Raw genomic sequence first — 19,636 nt, 5'->3', positions numbered from 1 at the left:
CATTTTACCTGCAGAGTCTTAGAATCTAAGTATTACACATCAGCAGAGCAACTAAGACCCTGGAACCATTTTTTATGTTTTCCGGTCTTGTCAAGTAAATGAAAGAACAGCCACAACCATTTTCAATTTAAAGTGAACATTCACTGGCTTCATGCTTAAATGTGACAGTGATTGGATGACACAATTATTTCTGTACTTGATTTTTCCCTAAAATAATCACTACAGGCAACCTTTGGAGTAAACACAGCACTTCATAACACAGTATCATTTCCCCAGTCATAAAGTGTTCCGGGTTTTAGTTGCAAACATTTCTTCCTGTTTAATAAATTGTCAGGAGTTTGCAGGTTTTCACCTTACTGGGACTTTAGGTGTAAGCATTTGGCTAGGATCCAGGTTTTGACAGGAATCCAGGACTCTGACAGTTTCCCTTTTGGAAAAGACCACTTTTCTGCTGGAAAGTTTGTTTTATGGAGATTAGCAACATTAATGAACTCAGTAGAACGCTGAAAGATTCAGACTGTCTCAGCTGTTTATTTCTTTGTTTTTACTAACAGTAGGGGTGGATGAATTTTGCTGTTGTGTTTTAGGAAGCAAAAACCTTCTTTACCACTTCACCCTTGTAAAACTTTCCCATTACCTACCTTTTACAGAAAACAGTGTCCTCCACTTTAAACATCCCCATCAACAGGATCACCTGTCATGTAAAGCGAGTGGGTGGAGGTTTTGGCGGGAAGATAGGAAGACCGGCTGTCTTCGGGGCTATTGCAGCTGTGGGTGCTCTCAAGTAAGTGCACCTAGGGACACGGGAGGGCGTGAAATGCACAGAGCTGAGGGCATATCGGCAGCCCGAGGGTCACCTGGGCTGCTGTCATCACCAGCTGAGTATCCTTGGGCACCTCAGCCTCTTGTCTCTTTTATCCACCCTCCTAAAGTTATTGGAAAAGTCAAATGCACTTAGAAGTTTGAATAGGCTAATCTGCTCTATAAAGGAAAAGTGGTACTATTAGTTGAACACCTCCAGAGCTGACACTGCCCCATCTTGAGCTTCATGGAAGATGACCCATTTAGGGGTGGGGCAAGTCACCTGCCCAAGTGGAGTGCCAAGGGAGAGGCTGCTCCCCCACTTTTCCTTTCTACCACCAGCTGAAGACAAAGCAGGGTGAGAAAGAAAAGTCTCCCTGCTCCTGGGAGGATGCTCATTCAATGGATGTTCAGTGGACACAAGACATGCTCAAACAGAGCTCCTGGTCTAACCCCAGCCAGAAGTCTTGCTCCTGCACTGTTCATGCTGTTCACATGCTGACTTTTCTATTCCTTGTTCATTTTTATGGCTGTCTTGTCTTGTTTTGCTATGTCAAAGCCCCAACTGTCCTGCAAATTTCAAAGGTCCCGCTTCCCTTGACAGTTTCCATGTAATTCAGAGGTCCCAAAGCACTCAGACATGTGCCTCATTTTGCAATGACAGGTGGGGAAAAGGCAGAATCTGAATCGCATCCCCAGTTTTTTCATAATGAAACTCGATTCACACCCACCAAGGACTCAGCAAGGAATAATTAATTCATTGTATTCCCACCAGGCTTTGTGCATTTAAGGCTTCTCAAACATGACTGTATGTTAGAATCATCTGGGGAGCATTTAAATCCCAATACCTAGGCTACCCCTCATTGACCCTGGCATCAGTCTATTTTAAAAATTCCCCAGTAATTCCACTGTGCATCCAAGTACGAGAACCAGTGCCTTAAGTTACAATACCTGCTGTGCATTAAGTACTTCCCAGAGCAGTGTTCCCAACCTATTGATAATAAGAGTCTCCCAAGTTCATAGAAAGTCCTGCTTCCCCACCCCAGACCCAGTGAATCAGGATGACCGGGGGATATACTGGAAACTACATTTCACTGATGCTCCAGGTCGTCCTCACCATTAAAGAAAAAAGGAAATTCTGGTAGAATCGTGGGTTTTCAACATGTACCTGAAGACCCCTGCATCAGAATCACTGAGAGAGAGGTAGAGTCTAGAGCCACTCCCACCCAAATCCTAGTGGTAAGGCCCAGGAATCTGCACTTAGGCCCAGATGCTGCAGAATCCACAAGCACTCCAGATGATTCTTCTGCACTTCAAAATCTGGGAACCTCTGCCAAGGTAAACAGAAAGCCTGAACCTCCTAGCTACCCAAGAGCCCAAATTAGCCAACACAGTAGGATTTATGACTGAAAGTGAAGATTCTAACCCAGACTTCCTAGGCTGTGTGCTTCTTGTTTTTCCAGTTGTGTTGTTAAGTTTGATCTACCTGTTCACACTCTTTCTCCTTTGTAACTAGTGGCTGCTGCTGCTAAGTCGCTCAGTTGTGTCCAACTCTTAGCGACCCCATGGATGGCAGCCCACCAGGCTCCTCCGTCCATGGGATTTTCCAGGCAAGAGTACTGGAGTGGGGTGCCATTGCCTTCTCCGGTAACTAGTGGCAGGGATATGAAAAAAGAATAGATCTGGGTGAGAGTCACATTGGAAGCATAAGAACACAAGTTAACTGACATGTGACATTAATCTTTTTTGGCTAGATCTCCAAACACTGAGTTCTAGAACATAGAGGTAATAGTGATTTGGTCATACATCAATTCGTATCAGTGCCTAGCACACCGTATGCACTCAGTGAATATATAAGTGATGGGTGGATGGTTAAATGAATGCTTGTACATATGAGTGGGAGGGTGGATAGATGGGAGGGTAGATAGTTAAATGAGAGAATGGATAAATATGTAGGTGGATGGTAGATGAGTAGATGGATGAATGGATGGGTGGGATGGAAGACGAATCTAAAATTTGTTTTCTTTAGAACTGGTCATCCCATCCGTCTTGTTCTTGATCGTGAAGATGATATGTTAATAACTGGGGGAAGACACCCATTATTTGGAAAATATAAAGTAAGTATTAAAGAGGAAAATACTAAAGTACCTCATTTTATTTGAATGGTTTTACCCTTTCCTATTATTTTTATTTTGCCAAATTCTAAAAACAATCATCTTAACATCTACAATATTAAAATGTGTATTTGAATACTCATAACGTTTTGTGAGGAGCTTTTAGTAAATCTATTATAAAATTATGAAGAAGCTAAATGATAAAAAATACAGTTTCCAATAATGATAAAAACACTATTTAAGGAACAGGATTTATGTTAGTGATTCCTCAAAGACAAAAAATAAATAAATAAATAAAACTTCAGACATTTGTTATGCCAAAGCTTCTTGATGATAAAAATATTATTTTACAATACAGATGTTTGGAGATAATTTGACCAATTTAACTGCAAAATCATTTTTTACAAGTGGTCCCACCAAATGGTTATGAGTGTCACAAAAAGCTCTTTTCAAATAGGAAAAAGAATCCACTAACTAGTGAAATAATTTAAAATTGTCTCAAATTACATCCTTTGTATTTTTGTGCAACTATAGCACAAACACTGTGATAAATAATTGCTGGGATCTGGTTGACAACAATACTTCAAATTTGTAGCTGAGTTGTTAGGACAGATCTAATGTAATTGTTCCCATATCAAACATGCTTTATTTGGGAATTGCTTATGGCATACACATGGGCTTCCCAGATGGTGCTAGTGGTAAAGAACCCACCTGCCATTGCAGGAGACATAGGAGACACAGGTTCAATTGCTGGGTCAGGAAGATCCCCTGAAAGAGAGCATGGCAAACCATTCCAGTATTCTTGCCTGGAGAATCCTGTGAACAGAGGAGTCTGGCAGGCTATAGTCTGTAGTTTCACAAAGAGTCAGACACAACTGAAGCAACTTAGCACACACAGCATACACATAGCTAGATTTTTCTGTCTGATTCTGTTGTTGCTTTAGATTACTAAATTATTCTATTCCCTGTGACTAAACCACAGCTTTCCATAGCACAGCACAATTTTATTTCTTCCACTGATATTAGTAATTTTTATAATTAGAGAGGAAAAGACCATAGTTGGCCATTAAACCTTTTTTTTCACCTTCAAATAAAAAATAAATGAATACTCACAACTCTTATTATCCTCTAGGCCCAAGAGCAATGTGAAGGCACCCTCTGGGATTGTGGGAGTTGGTGTTATGGTAGCTGTTGAGTTCTTTGGTTTGGGCTGGATTATAAATCAGGCTTCAATTATACCATAGTTATGAGACTGTTTTAGTACTAGTACTTATTAAGAGGGTTCTAGACTATAAATATTTTGGTAATTATAGTAATATAAAATATAATTTAAAAAAACAGACTTTTTGAAAAAAATTTTTTAAATATAATTTTGCTTCCAATATTATAATGTGTATGTATATGTATCCTCAAAGTTTTGCTTGGTTATTCAGAACTATTCATAGACTAGCATAATAGATGACTATGTGTGCATAGGCCCTTCCAAAATCCTTGAAAAGTTTATACTGAACAGTTTCAGAATCCCTCTGCTCCCTCACTTATGGTACTGCTTTGCTTAGCAAGCCTTCCTTCATGAAAACTTCAGCCTAGCATTTGTCAAAATTACCATAAATTCTGAACTTGTACACTTTGCTCCATTTCCTAACTTCTCTGATTTGTTATCCAAAATTTCCTTTGTAGTATGAATATATAAGTGGCCCCATATAGGTAAATGGTTCCATCGATGTATTTATCCCTGTTTTCAAAAAGGCAAAGGAACCACGGCCAATTCTTTCTTGGTGGAACTACATTAGGAAGTGGTAATTTTTCTTTTCATTCTGGGCTGTGCAAACAAAATGGTCTAGGTGGGAGGAAGGGAGTGGCAACTTCAGAAAAATACGAGGTGCACTCAGTGAGTCCTGGTAGTAACAGCAGCTCATATTCATGCCATCTTTCCAGAGTGACAAAGTGCTTCACCAGTTCAGTAAGATGAGGGCAGTCCCTCCTGTGTCCATTCCCCAATCTCCAAGGCTTTCTCATAACAAGAGGCACTTCTATTCCTTCCGACACACTCTGGAATCCCAGAGACTTTTCCACAAGGCGGAAAACCAAAGACTAAATTAGAAGGAAAATCAGTAAAAAGTGAGGAGAATCTTCCAAGAACAAGGAAGAAGCGGGTAGCAATTAAGTGCTGGGAGACAAGCAAGGATTTTAGAATTCCATACTGACTGTGAAACCAGAAAATTACACGGTGAAAGAAAAGGGCTCAGCAAAATTCAGGTCAGAGGAGGTCTTTGTCTGCCAAGCACTGAAAAACGAGAGACTATGCAGACGTAGTCCACCACAGAGCAAATGGGAGTGGCCTGTCTTCAGTCCTGCCCGTGGAGGAGCAAACTTAGCACTAAATTCCAAACATATCGTAAAATGTCCATCATTTGGTGACAGGTGGGATTCATGAACAACGGGCGAATCAAAGCTCTAGACATCGAGTGCTTCATTAACGGAGGGTGCACGTTGGATGACTCAGAGCTGGTACGTATATCAGAAACCAGGACTGTCCTGGTTTGTGAACAGAATGCAGAATTTCTATATGAGTCTTCGTGGAGCAGTTTCTTCAAATACTTACCTCGTTCCACAAGCAGTTCAACACTGTAACTGACTTTTAGAGAAAAGGAAAAAATGTTGTCTGGTATATGTAAATATCTCCTTTTACTTTAGGTAACAGAATTTCTTATCTTGAAGCTGGAAAATGCATATAAAATCCGCAACCTCAGGTTCCGGGGCCGTGCATGCCTGACAAATTTACCATCCAACACGGCCTTTCGAGGATTTGGCTTCCCCCAAGGAACCCTGGTAACAGAATCATGCATCACAGCTGTGGCAGCCAAATGTGGCCTTCCACCAGAAAAGGTAAGGTAGAAATCGAAGTCATAACCAAGGCTATTGAAGAATCAGATGAGGTAGGAAACCAGCTACCCAAGGAAATACCCTGGAAGAGCCAGACAAATTAGACCTGGCTCAGAACTCAAGGTAAATTAAGGGCTATCTAAAAGAGTTCACCTCCACATATTGGCCTTCCTCTTTTTGCAACAATTTATTTTCTTCCTTTCTTGTTTTACTTTGTACAAAAGGAATTACTCTTTTTAAAATTCAAGCTATACTGAAGTTATTAAAGTGAAAAGTAAACATCCTTCTTTTTTATCCCCATCCCTATTGGTTGAGGGTGACCATTGTTAACAGTTCTGTTTACTGTTACTGTAAACTGTTAACAGTTTACTGTCCTAGCTCTTTCTCTGTTTACCCACCCATCTGTATTTCTACATACATAAACATTAACATATGATGGATAGCTGCACTTATATGCTTATTTTCAAAATGAGACTATAATAAACACAGAATTCTGCCCCTTACCTTTTCTACTTGACAGTACGCCTGGCCATCTTCCCATGCTAGTAGAATGAACTACTTCATTCCTTTTCGTGACTGAATAGTACTATTATGTATCTAAATTTATTTAGACACTGCACTATTGGTACATATTCAGTTTCTTAACCATTTTTGCTATTTAATTGGTACTGGTACAAATGTACCAAGGTTATATCTTTGCCTCGTTGTGTATATCTGTACAATAAACTTAGAGAAGTGGAATTGCTGGTGCACTTGAAAACTTTTGAGAGATACTGCCAAAAGAATGCCCTCCAAAAATACTATTTTGTGCAAGATCCTAAAGTGTTCATAATATGTACAATATGCCAGACCAAAGAGAGGCAGCCACTGACAAGTGAGATAATTGTTGATAATACTTTTCCAACTCCTCACGCATTCCAAGCAAATCCCAGCCTACTTTTTCCACTTCTATCCCCTGTATCCCCCAATAGAGACCCTCTGCTGCAGCAAGGCTCTCCATGGCTTTGAACCTCTTTGTCTTTAAATGCAACAGGGAGGACCACCAGGTCTGTGAATTGTAATTGTTGGGGGTACTTCTTATGCACAGTGGAATGCCTAAATATTGAACAAGAGAGATGATGGTTATCCCAAGAGAAGTCACATAAAGTGTTCTGTGGATACAAAGGAGACAAACGTCACACTGGCTTGGTGGAGGGGTATGGAGCAGAACTTCCTGGAGAAGATGACACTGGGGTGGCCTTGAAGAATAATAGCACAGAGAATGAAAGGTCATCTGGGCCAGTGGAACACTTGAACAATGAGAGGCAGCTTCATTGTGGCTCCATTTCTTTATCTACAAAATGAGGACAATATGACCTCACAGAGCTCCCACAAGAATTAAATGAGTTAGCATTCATGAAAATATTTGTTTCTATAAACCGGTAGTATTCCAGTGTAACTGCTATTAATCGTAACTCCTTTATCATTAGAGTGATTGGGGATGATGAAAAACCTTGAGCATATCTCAGTGGGCTCCCCTGCTTCTTTGTCAGATGTTGCAAGTTTCCAGGACATGACACACCCATATTTAAATACATTTTTTAAAGATTTGACCACACATTCCAAAGGCAATTGGAAGGCTTAGAAAAGATCTGCTATTTGTCAGTAGGTGCACTGTTCTCCCTCTCTAGCAAAACAAGTCTTCGTTATGACAATAAATCCTTGCTTTAACATACTGTCTACTAACTCTTCTCCACCCTTTGAACTGTGAAAAAAAAGGATACTCTTCCTCCTCCAGCCCCTTCATCCCACTGCCCTTCACAGATCAGTCACTACCTCTACTCTCCACTTTAAGGAGACAGAAACCCTGATTGATGCCTTGAAGAAAAGAAATCATGCTTCATTATTTCTATAAAAACAAAGACTGAGCTCAAAGAAAAAGAAACAAAAATCCTGTCTTCTCCCCCCACCGAAGTGCTTTAGTGGGGAGGCTTTTCAAATCTCTATTTCACAATCACTTTCTGTCTTATCATAACTGCTGCTGCTAAGTCGCTTCAGTCGTGTCCGACTCTGTGCGACCCCAGAGACAGCAGCCCACCAGGCTCCCCCGTCCCTGGGATTCTCCAGGCAAGAACACTGGAGTGGGTTGCCATTTCCTTCTCCAATGCAGGAAAGTGAAAGTGAAGTTGCTCAGTGGTGTCTGACTCCTAGTGACCCCATGGACTGCAGCCTACCAGGAGCCTCTGTCCATGGGATTCTCCAGGCAAGAGTACTGGAGTAGGGTGCCATTGCCTTCTCCGCTAATGATTCCATTTCTCACTCACTTCAGATTAGGGAGAAAAACATGTACCGAACAGTTGATAAAACCATCTACAAACAAGCGTTCAACCCTGAGAGCCTGATAAGATGTTGGAACGAATGTCTGGACGTGTCTTCCTTTCACAACAGAAGAAAGCAAGCGGAAGAGTTCAATAAGAAGAACTACTGGAAGAAAAGAGGCGTTGCGGTGATTCCCATGAAATTTTCAGTCGGCTTTGCTGCAACAAGCTATCATCAGGTGAAGCTTGTATGTGTGGGTGGTAACCCTCCTGTTGGACACACTTGGCTCTGACTTGGGGAGAGCGTCACATTTCCCTGGGCCACTGAGCCCCTCCCCCAGCACCTGGGAGAAGTGAGCAGTCCCCCACCTGCAAGCACTTTCAACACAGCACAGTAGAAAAACACCTCAATGGCAGAAAACAGCAGCCGCAAGCATGAGAGCCACAGCAGCAAAACTGCCGAGATGGGGCAGTGGCCCCACTGAACCCCCACTATTCAAATAGGAAACAGGAGTAGGAACTTCCTGTGGCTAAGTGATTCCTGTAATCTGGTGGTTAAGACTCTGTGCTTCCAATGCAGGGGGTCCAGGTTTGATCCCCAGTGGGGGAACTAAGATACCATATGCCCAGCAGCCAAAAAATAAATTTGTACTTTTTAAAAGGGGTACAGGAGCCCACAAGGTCCAAAGAGGCAGGAGGAGGCTAACTGTTACATCTACAAGTCTGGACTGTATCAATCAATGGAGCATAAACGATCCTAGATAGCTGCCAGTATGGTTTTCCTCTCTGACACCAAGTGTTGTCTTTTCTCCATCAATTCCCCGACACCAACTGGGTGTCCAGCAATTCAGTTCTGGCACTAACTACCCAGAGTTAGCACAGACCCCAAAGATCAAGGGCCAAGCGTACATACTCTCTCTGTCCAGGCATGCCCCCTCCAGCTTATGAATGTGTTCACCAACCCAGAAGCTCCCAGAGCACTGACATTTGACAAGGAAGGGTAATGGATTCATTATATAGGTATGGTTGATTACATTATTGACCATTGGTGGCTGATCTCAATCTCCAGTTGCTCTCCCCTCCCTGGAGACTGGGAGACAAGGCTGAGAGCATCTTCTGACTGTGTGTGGTTGATTTTTGTAGTAATGAGCACCCATTTTGAAATTATTTAGATTCCCTCCATGACCCATCCCATGAGCATATAGAAGACAATAAATTCCAAGGGTTTTAAGAGTTCTGTACCAAGAACCAGGGCCAAAGACTACAGTTTTGGGGAAAGGGGGATTATTATTTTTTATTTTATTAATTTTTATTTTATTATTGGGGAAAGGGGGATTATTATTTAAGTATAGTTGCTGCACAATACTTAACAGGTATACAGTATAATGATTCACAATATGAAAGGTTACACTCCATTTATAGTTACTATAAAATATTGGCTATACTCCCCATATTGTATAATATATCCTTGTGCTTCATATTTATTTTTTATTATACTACATCTCCTCTCACTTGTATGGCCCTCATATCCTACTCTCTACCATCATCCATGCGAGCAAATTTCTCATCTTGCTACAAAAAAAACCAGCTTTCAATCAAGCACTGACTGTCTCCATTTGAAAGGCCCCCAGCTTCCCCACAGAGTTCTAAATTGAGGCACCCGAGAATCATCTGCTTGGGAGTTGAAGTGTGTTATTCCAGGTCAGCTGATGACTCACAAAGCTGGAACACTCACTCTCTCAATTAGGTATGAGAAGCACTGTCCTCAGAGTCAATGGGCCCACAGTGAATAAGTACTATTATTAGCACCCACAAGCTTCAGTGCTCTGGAGCTGCTCCAAGCCACCCTGGGCCTCTGGGCATCTCCAGACATGAACAGATTAAAGTCCCAATTCCTCCTCCTCCTGGAAAGGAAAATGCCACATTTCCATTCGTCCAGTTTAACAAATACACATTTAGTGTCTCTGTGATTCAGACCTGCTCAGAGTTCTCTACAGCACTCGGAGATGAGCCAGACCAGGGCTCCCTCCTCTGAGAGACACTCAGAGAAGAGCCTGTCATGCTCGTGTTCATTTCCCATGGCTGCTGTAACAAAGAACCACGAGCTTGGTGGCTTAAAATGACACGTTTGTTCTCTCAGTTCTAGGGGCTAGAACTGCAAACTCCAGGTGTCAGCAAGGCCTTCTGAAGGCTCCAGGGAAGACTCCTTTCTTGCCTCCTCCAGCTTCTGGGGGTTCCTGGAGTTTCTTGGCTTGTGGCTGCAGAACTCCAGTCTCTGCCTCCATCTTCACATGACCTTCTTATGAGGACACTACTCAATGAATGTAGGGTCCACCTTCATCCAGAATGGGTGTCTGTAGTGGCTCAGACAGTAAAGAATCTGCCTGCCATGTGGGAAGCTCAGTTTCAATCCCTGGGTGGGGAAGATTCCCCTGGAGAAGGGAATGGCTACCCACTCCAATATTCTTGCCTGGAGAATTCCATGGACAGAGGGGCCTGGCAGGCTACAGTCCACGGAGTTGCAAAGAGTTGGACATAACTGAGTGACTAACACTTTCACGTTTTTTTCATTTTCTAATCCAGTATGACCTCATCTTGACTAATTACACCTTTACAGACTCTGTCTCCAAACAAGGTTACATTCTGAGGTTCCAGGTGGACATGAATTGGGGGTATAGGCAGGGACACTATTCAACCCAGTGCACCCCCATAAGAGGACGTGCCAAGGAGGGGTGACTGATCCTTCCCAGGGGGAATAAGAAGGGTTCAGGGACATCTTCACAGAACAGGCCGGAGGTCTGAAGGCCAGGGAAGAGGCCAGGAAGAGAGAACCACATCAGCAAGAACACAGGTCGGCAAGGAGCAGTTGTCAGGCTTGGAAACAAGGAGGGAAAAGACAGAGCTGAATCTGGGAAAGTTCTAGAGACCAAATCCCAAAGGTCCTCATACTGTAGTCAGGAGCCAGTTTTCCCTGACACACAGTGGGGATCTTTTGCCCACCTTACCCAGTGGTGAACCCCTCTTCCCTCTGATTCCATTCAGTGGTCATTTAGGGGCACCCTTCCCGGGCTCAGTGGTAAGGAATCTGCCTGTCAATGCAGAAGCCACAGAAGATGCAGGTTAGATCCTTGGGTGGGGAAGAGGCTCTGGAAGAGGGCATAGCAACTCACTCCAGTATTCTTGCCTGGAGAACCCCATGGACAGAGGAGCCAGCAGGCTACAGTCCATAGGGTCGCAACTGAGTGACTGAGTATGAGCACAGCATGTTCCCAGGCTCCACAGAAGCATCTGGATCTGCTCTCCCAGGGCCCCTCTGCCATGTCCATTATCTCACAGAACATTGCTCACAATGACTCACTCTCCAGCCTGTCCTCCCACTACACTGTGAGCTACTTGAGGAAGAACCACATCTTATTCATCTCTACACACCGAGCTGAGCACAGGTCGGCACGTAATCTGTGCAAACCTGCAATGTTTCAGAAGCTGGCTGAGTGGTCAGCCAGAGAATCGAAGTGGAGAAGAGGCTTTCAAATAGTTGGAACCAATACTCACAACTCCCAAGGTATCCAAAGGGGCTCCCACTGAAACCAGGCTCAGTAGGAATGTTCTTTATGGGCGACTTTAGCACTTCAGTGTCCTACCAGGAAAGCTATCTCTCTGACCCTCGCCACTCTGTGAGCTTGGCGTCTCACCACCTCAGTTCTGACACTGAACCTCCCTAAACGCTGACTTGCACTAAGTTGTACCTTCTGTGTTGTTTCTCTAGGCAGCTGCGCTGGTTCATATTTACACTGACGGGTCTGTATTGGTCACACATGGAGGCAACGAACTGGGACAAGGTATTCACACCAAAATGCTGCAGGTGAGGGAAATAAAATTCATCTCTCTATACACTGTTGACATGACTGACTTTTGGCACTAATTTTAGAGTTAATGACAACCCCCTGTACGTGCACCCTAAGATCTTGACTATTAAGTTGAAAAACTTCTTACATGCCAGCTAGAATGGCAGAGGTGGTAGAAATCAACACGTGTACAAACATTCCTGGAGCTTGGCCAGGGTTTATGGACAGAGGTGGTTCTTAGTGAAAACACCATTGGTGGGCCTGCAGAGCACTCAGTACTTTGGCCACCTGATGCGAAGAACTGACTCCTTGGAAAAGACCCTGATGCTGGGAAAGATTGATGGCAGGAGGAGAAGGGGACGACAGAGGATGAGGTGGTTGGATGGCATCACCGACTCGATGGACATGAGTTTGAGCAAGCTCCAGGAGTTGGTGATGGACAGGGAGGCCTGGCATGCTGCAGTCCATGGGGTCGCAAAGAGTCGGACACGACTGAGCGACTGAACTGAATTGACAGCACTGTTGTGGGTACACATGCAGGTTTATCCAGAGTGGGAGGTTTCTCAACTTTTCTATTTTGAGACCAGTATGTATAATTTTTAAAGTCTGGACAATAATATTGGGTGGCTAATATATTGTTTTGACCATCAGGGACAAATAGTTCATCAACTGTCATCATCCTATAATTTTTAAAAGATATGTAACACACACACATATATACAAAGTAGGAAGACATAGCCCCAAAAGAAAGAAAAAATAATACTTTAAATTGAATAAATTTAACTGTGAAACTGAAAGTCAGTCAGTCATGTCTCAGACTCTTCACGATCCCATGAACTGTGGCATGCCAGGCTCCTCTGTCCATTGGAATTTTCTAGGCAAGAATACTGGAGTGGGTAGCTATTCCCTTCTCCAGAGGATCTTCCCTATTCAAGGATCGAACTCAGAACCCAGGTGTCCCGCATTTCAGGCAGATTCTTTACTGTCTGAGTCACCAGGGAAGCCCAAGAATACTAGAGTGGGTAGCCTATCCTTTCTCCAGGAGATCTTTCTAACCTGGGGATCGAACCAGGGTCTCGTGCATTGCAGGCGGATTCTTTACCAGCTGAGCTAATAGGGATTTATGTATAATTTACTAGATTGTTATAGTGCACACCTGCAACTTTTGACCATTCAGTCCCTCAGCTCCTTTGGAATACCTCTCCCAAACTCTATGTAGTTTTGAAGGACACCTCAATTCTGTTACCTTTTAACCTCATCCCCCTCCTTGCCTCAACACCTGCCACAGATATAGACATAGGCCCCTGGTCTGGCCAGGCATGGTTCCTGAACCCTGCTGGCTGCAGAGATCGGTCTGGGAAAAAGACATGGCCGAGCAAATCTAATCGGCATCCTTTCCTGGGGTGCTGTGTAGATGCCAGGAGAAAGGAACTATTTTTCCCTTGTGGTTGCTTAGCCACTGTGCTTAGGCCAGGAGTTGTCAGGGGCAATTCTGTGCCAAAGATGAAACTCATCTACGGTTGGAAATAACATGGCCATTATCATAGAAAGACTGTGAAAGACTGTGAGGGGAACTGAATGAGACCACAAAGCCCCTAGACACAGATATACATGACACTAACTCCTCCATCCTTCCCAGGTGTGTGAACCAATAAATTCCTTTTGGATTTTCATCACCAAGAATTAATCAAATTGTCCCCTTTTTTTTCTCATTTTGCATCTTTCTGGAAAAATTCAGTCCTGAATAATATTAGTTTGAAGATTAGCAAGTATGAATAGGTTCATACCTGCAGACATTTAGAAAAAGCCTTTTTGCAAAAACTAAAAAATAATATCAGCCAAAATAACGTTTTTTTCTTCCTTACCTCTCTTTCTTTCTCATTTCTTCTTGGTTAAACATCTTCATTGCCATATGTGTCCGCTAGAGAAACTGGAACGAAAATAACAGAAAAGGAAGACTGAACAGCACACACTAGAGGAGTATAATCAGGTGGAAACAAATAGAAAAAAAGAGTGACATGACATATGAGCTCAGTCTTGTCTGACTCTTTGCGACCCCATGGACTGTAGCCCCCCAGGCTCCTCTGTCCATGGGATTTCCCAGGCAAGAATACTGGAGTGGGTTGCCATTTCCTCCTCCAGAGGATCTTCCCAATCCAAGAATTGAACTGGAGTCTTTTGCATCTCCTGCATTAGCAGATGAATTCTTCACCCCTGCACCACCTGGGGAGCCCCAGAAGAAAAGAAGGAGGAAGCTAAAGTTAAACTGGGGGCACTTCCCCGGTGGTCCAGTGGCTAAGACTCCATACATGCTGCTACTAAGAGTTTGCGTGCTGCAACCAAAGGTCTGATGTGCCACAACGAAATAATACATATTTTTTAAAAGCACTGAACTGAAGGTGGGAACTAGGGCGAGACAGGCCCTCACAGTCCTTCCAAGTTCATCTGATACCGGTACCAACAGACTTAAGACCAAACTCTGAATCAATCAATTTAATTTCTATCTCTCTTCCTGCCACTGTCACCAAGTTAATCTGAATAATCTCAACTTGGCCTATTCTCTACACATGCAAAATTTAGAAAATAGGAAATCCTTAACATCCTAAGTACACTAAATTTGAATTGAAGAACTGCTGTGGAATATTACCAAGAAAACGCTTCAAAAATTAGCATGAGGTCTTACTAAAAAGTGGTTTTAATTGTTATAAATGCATTATGTTAGGCTTTAGAGGATATTGTGGATGTAATAAAAATAAAATTTTAACTAAGAAAAAGAATGACTCAAGTCTTAAAAAGAAGGTCTTACCAGGTTTAAAATTATTTCTTTTTCTCATAGGTGGCCAGCCGTGAATTAAAAATACCCATGTCTCACTTGCACATCTGTGAAACAAGTACCGCCATGGTGCCTAATACAATCGCTACAGCAGCATCTGTCGGAGCAGATATCAATGGCAAAGCCGTGCAGGTGCTTCCTTCTGTCTGTCTTTCCCTGGGTGCTTTCTCCACATCTCTGGTTTTCGTAACTGGATACAGGCACAGTGGTTGGCTTCAGAGAAGTCATCTGTGTCACAGAATGTAGGCTTGGGATCACCAAAATGCCTGGAGAGTGTGTTAGTTGGACCTAAACTGAGATGACAAATAGACCCAGAATATAATGACTCCAACACAACAAAAGTTCTTTTTTTGTGTGTGTATAATACTGCAGAAGGAATATTTGGTCATTTGAGCACCCAGATTGATGGCAGTTCCTCCATCTTCAACATGTGGCTTTCAAGATTGCCCAGAGTGTCATCACTTGAGTGAGCCAGAGAAGGGAAAGAGCATGGGGGAAAACCTGGGAGGAATACAAGTCACTTCCCCTCAGCATGCATTAGCAGAACAGCCTCAGGCAAAGTCCAACAACAAGGGAGGCTGGGGAAATTTAGAGCAGTGGGAAACCATAGGCCCAGCTCTATGGAGGAGTAGATGTTGGCAAACAGTCTCTGTCCCTGGGAGATACAGAAAGAAGAAATCTGGGTACTGCATAGTGCAGACCTGTGCAAGTTTCCTGTAAGCAAGTTCTTACAGGCAGGTAGGCAAGCAGAAGCCCAGCCAGGTAGACATGCTGCAATTAAAGTTTCTGCATCAGTAAGAATTCTACCTCAGTACTTCCTTTTTCTTTGTACTTATTTTTCTAAATGATGTATAAAAAGATAAATCTTCACTAATTCAGAATAGAATGATGACTTCATATTTCTTAATTCAAAGATCTTACTGCATATATTTTTGAAGTAATATCTATTTTTCATGTTTCTGTTATAAACTGTCCACTTTTTCCACTGGGACATTGAGGGGAGACATATGTCCTTACTCCCAGGACACTGCAATTATGCTACCAAAAGAGACCACTTTCAAATCCATCTTATCATTGTGGAGACATCTCCAAAGACTCAAAAAATAGACTCATTTTGCTCAGAACAAGTTGGGAAACCTCAAATTCATGAGATCCAATTTTAGGTAGAATCAAACACAAAGCAAGAACTGCTCAGTGTGTATGGTGGGTGTCAGCCCAAACTATGCATTTGTCTTCTACGGTTTTAGGTTTCTGTATCAAGAATCAGAAACTTTGTCGATCTAGCTTATTACAAAAACAAATTTATTTTCTCACTTCATACTCAAAGCCAATGCCTTAACTGAAGTAGTTTGGTGGTGGATGGATGAACAGACAGAGGGATAAAAGGACAGACAGAGAGTTGAACAATATTTCAGACCCAGAGGGATACTGGCATATCATTGTTATAGACTGAAAAGCACAAATTTGAATGAAAATAATTTTGTTCCACTGATCGTAATGGCTAAAAAAAATATGAAAGAAGGTTAGGGTTAGAAAAAAACGGAGAAGGAATTAAGAACATGAATATTCTTAGAAAGGGGATCTGAAAGTAGAAATTCAACTGAGCCCATATTTTCACAGGAAATGAATGAGGAAGAGAAAGCACTCTCTATAAAAGATACTCTCCTCAAGGTCAGGAGTGGTGTGATACCATCCCTGAGTTCCCACTGTGTCAGTGTCAAGCACTTCATAAGCATTCACTGAACTGGTTAATTATCCACCAATATTCTTTCAAATTATTTTCAAATTCTTTCAATATTCTTTCAAATCCTAACCTCCAGTCTTCTCTAATGAGCATTCACTTCTTTACTCCTTTAAGAATGCTTGTCAGATCCTTCTGAAACGCCTTGAGCCCATCATTAAGAAAAATCCAGAAGGTACCTGGGAAGAATGGGTAAGTGTTCCACTCCGTCACTACAAATGAGAAAGTAGTCCACACCAGTGCTGAGAGTGCTATGGTAGTGCATAGCTGCCCCATGTAGACTCAGTCCTAGGAGCAGGTGGCTGTGGGAGAGGGCGGGATTACCTGGCTGAGATGGCTGCTTTGTGAACTATCCCAGGCATTAGTGGGGTCAGAGCACAGGAAACAGCATCGCTGAGAGGAGGAACAGAAGTGTGTGAAGAATTACCAGAGACTTACCCTCTCTTCCTAAATAAGAAAGAGGAAAAGACTGAGCCTTCCTAAGCCATAAAAAGGTGATGCTTTAAGTAGGGAGGAAGAAAACAAAAAAGCCTAACTGTGAATATGCCTCAGGGGAAATGACTTGCTTCATCCAACTTTACAATGTCCTATATCTTATTTCATTAAAACAATTATCTCACACTGGCACACACATTGGCTAGAGTTCTAACACTTAGAAATGAAGCTGTAAATACCTTGAGAACTAAGCCCCTATATCATGATGTGCAGCAAGATTCCATTTTATTTGCTTAATTTAGATTTCTGAACTCAGTCAGAAGGAGATTGTTAGTATACCAGCTGAGGAGCAAAAATATTAGGATAGGTCCTATTATTGGTAACAAAGCACCAGTAACAATTTTCAAATGTCAATTTTGGTGTATAGAATATTTTCATTTTCCCCTCTCAGATGGTATGTTTATCTTATTCTGACTAAATATGCCCATTCTGCAGATAGAAGCTGCTTTTGAACAAAGAATCAGTCTTTCAGCTACTGGATACTTCAGGTAAAAATTACAATAATGCCTTGACCTGGCTAAGAAAATATGAGGCCATCAAATCACTCTGGGCCTCAGTTCCCTCATTTGTAAAATAAATTTTTATTTTGTGGTCCTTAAGGTTCCCTCTAGGCTCCAAATTCCATGATTTCACATAGGCCTTTGAGCTATGTTCAAAGAAATAGTAAATAATAAAAATATCCCTAATTTGTAAAAATAAATAAACAAATATGAATTGTAACATCTAATCATTATTTACTATTCCTTACCATGAGTAGTAAGAAGATACCATTAGAAATAAGTTGCAACTCAGTTTTACAAATCTCCTTCCCTTTATCATAAAACCTTTCTATTTTGAAGCTCCTTTCTGGGCAAGAGAGATGGATAAGATGCTTAATTTGACTTCTGAACTCAATCAGAAGGAAATTGTTAGTGTATCCGCTGAGGAGAAAAAATTTTGAATGGGCTCTATTATTGGTAACAAAGCAAGAGAGATGGAGAGACGGATAGGATGGTGATCACCACTCATCATTGGTGCAGTGGCTGGCAGTGAAGGCCCTCAGTAGATGCATGTTAATTAAACAAAACACGAAAAGGAGCATATGTGAGTGCTCAGTCGCTTCAGTCATGTCCAACTCTTTGCAACCCTATGGACAGTAGCCCTCCAGGTTTCTCAGTCCATGCAATTCTCCAGGCAAGAATGCTGAAGTGGGTTGCCATGCCCTCCTCCAGAAGATCTTTCCAACCCAGGAATCCAACCAGCATTTCCTGTGTCTCCTGTGTTGCAGGCAGATTCTTTACTGCTGAACCACCAGGGAAGCACACACACAGAGGAGAGCTGATTGTCAAATGCAGGAAGTATTGACATTAGTTTTACAATCAAATGAAACAAACTAACACACACACACACACAGAAAATCTCATGAAGAAAGGAGGTAACAGCCAGCCCAATGCCCTGTACATAATGAGTTCCAAATTCCTGATTTCATCTACCCAACAAAAGGGCAGATCAGCCCTCTAGCTGGGTCCATCTTCCATTAACAACACATTGAATTACCTGCCCTTTTTCACCAGCCCTGTATTACCATCAGTTCCTTATGAGTTCAGTTAGCACAATCTAGGGGTCCCTCACAAAGAGTCAGACACGACTGAAAAGGCCTAGCAGCGTAGCAGTCACTTCCCGGATTCTGGGAATCCTAATAAAATCAGTTGAGGTTTTCAGTGTGCAGATCTAAAACTCAAATCTTAATTCCTCAAGATACAGTGAGGTCCGGAGCAAGTGAAATAGTTTGTTGGTTTCTCCTTTTTTGGCATCCTAACTTGAGCACAAAGCATTTCCTCTTTAAAAATGGAGGCAAATGTTAGGGTTCCTGTAACAAGCTAGATTGCAAACACAGGTAGCAGTTTAATTGAGCTTAAAAGGCGGTCACAATCAACATCAATCAAATAAAATGCTAATGAAAATTTTGGTAACTTTTAAAACAAATCAATATTGTTTGCACCCCCCTCCCAAGCTAAAGGACTTTATTTCTTCCATCAGGGGCTACAAGGCCTTCATGGACTGGGAGAAGGGAGAGGGAGACCCTTTCCCCTACTATGTCTATGGAGCTGCCTGTTCTGAGGTTGAAATTGACTGCCTGACAGGAGCTCACAAAGTAAGTCATTTGACAGCTTTCCTCTTGGCAAGTTAGAACGACAACAACAACAAAATGTGTTTACATTAATAGCCCCCTTTCATTATGTAATACTTGTACAATAAGAACAAGATTCTTTCAATTACATGGGAATGTCGAGAGATTCAGCTTTATCCTAAATTTCCACTCAAAAAGAGGTAGTTGAGAAAGAATTGCTCATGACAGCCTAAAATGCATTAAATTTTTTATTCTATTTCAGACAAAATTACATTCCAAAGTTTTGTGGGGTTTGGGGATTTTGTTTTGTTTTTTTTCTGTCAAAAAAAGGATCTATTCCTAAAGGAAGGTCAATTTATCTATTTCAGTTCAGTTTAGTCGCTCAGTCGTGTCCTACTCTTTGCAACCCCGTGGACTGCAGCACTTCAGGCTTGCCTGTCCATCACCAATTCCCAGAGCTTGTTCAAACTCATGTCCATTGAGTCGGTGATGCCATCCAACCATCTCATCCTCA

At 42.2% G+C, this 19,636-nt stretch overlaps 1 protein-coding gene across 4 annotated transcripts in view; it reads left to right on the top strand.

The window, feature by feature from the left end:
* Nucleotides 1–19,636, top strand: part of LOC102283927 (aldehyde oxidase 2) — a 77,955-nt gene that overhangs the window by 41,103 nt on the left and 17,216 nt on the right. For all 4 annotated transcript variants that reach the window (XM_070388438.1, XM_070388426.1, XM_070388433.1 and 1 more), the window contains 10 exons: nucleotides 651–784; nucleotides 2,831–2,918; nucleotides 5,340–5,426; nucleotides 5,613–5,804; nucleotides 8,110–8,337; nucleotides 11,865–11,960; nucleotides 14,780–14,908; nucleotides 16,635–16,709; nucleotides 17,448–17,500; nucleotides 19,032–19,146. In XM_070388438.1, coding sequence (XP_070244539.1) covers nucleotides 651–784; nucleotides 2,831–2,918; nucleotides 5,340–5,426; nucleotides 5,613–5,804; nucleotides 8,110–8,337; nucleotides 11,865–11,960; nucleotides 14,780–14,908; nucleotides 16,635–16,709; nucleotides 17,448–17,500; nucleotides 19,032–19,146 — 1,197 coding nt within the window. The remainder of the gene's footprint in view (nucleotides 1–650; nucleotides 785–2,830; nucleotides 2,919–5,339; nucleotides 5,427–5,612; nucleotides 5,805–8,109; nucleotides 8,338–11,864; nucleotides 11,961–14,779; nucleotides 14,909–16,634; nucleotides 16,710–17,447; nucleotides 17,501–19,031; nucleotides 19,147–19,636) is intronic.

Source organism: Bos mutus, chromosome 2 (genome assembly GCF_027580195.1).
Source record: "Bos mutus isolate GX-2022 chromosome 2, NWIPB_WYAK_1.1, whole genome shotgun sequence".
NCBI lineage: Eukaryota > Metazoa > Chordata > Mammalia > Artiodactyla > Bovidae > Bos > Bos mutus.
Note: the sequence above shows the minus strand (reverse complement) of the source record. Positions and strands in the feature narration are given on the sequence as shown.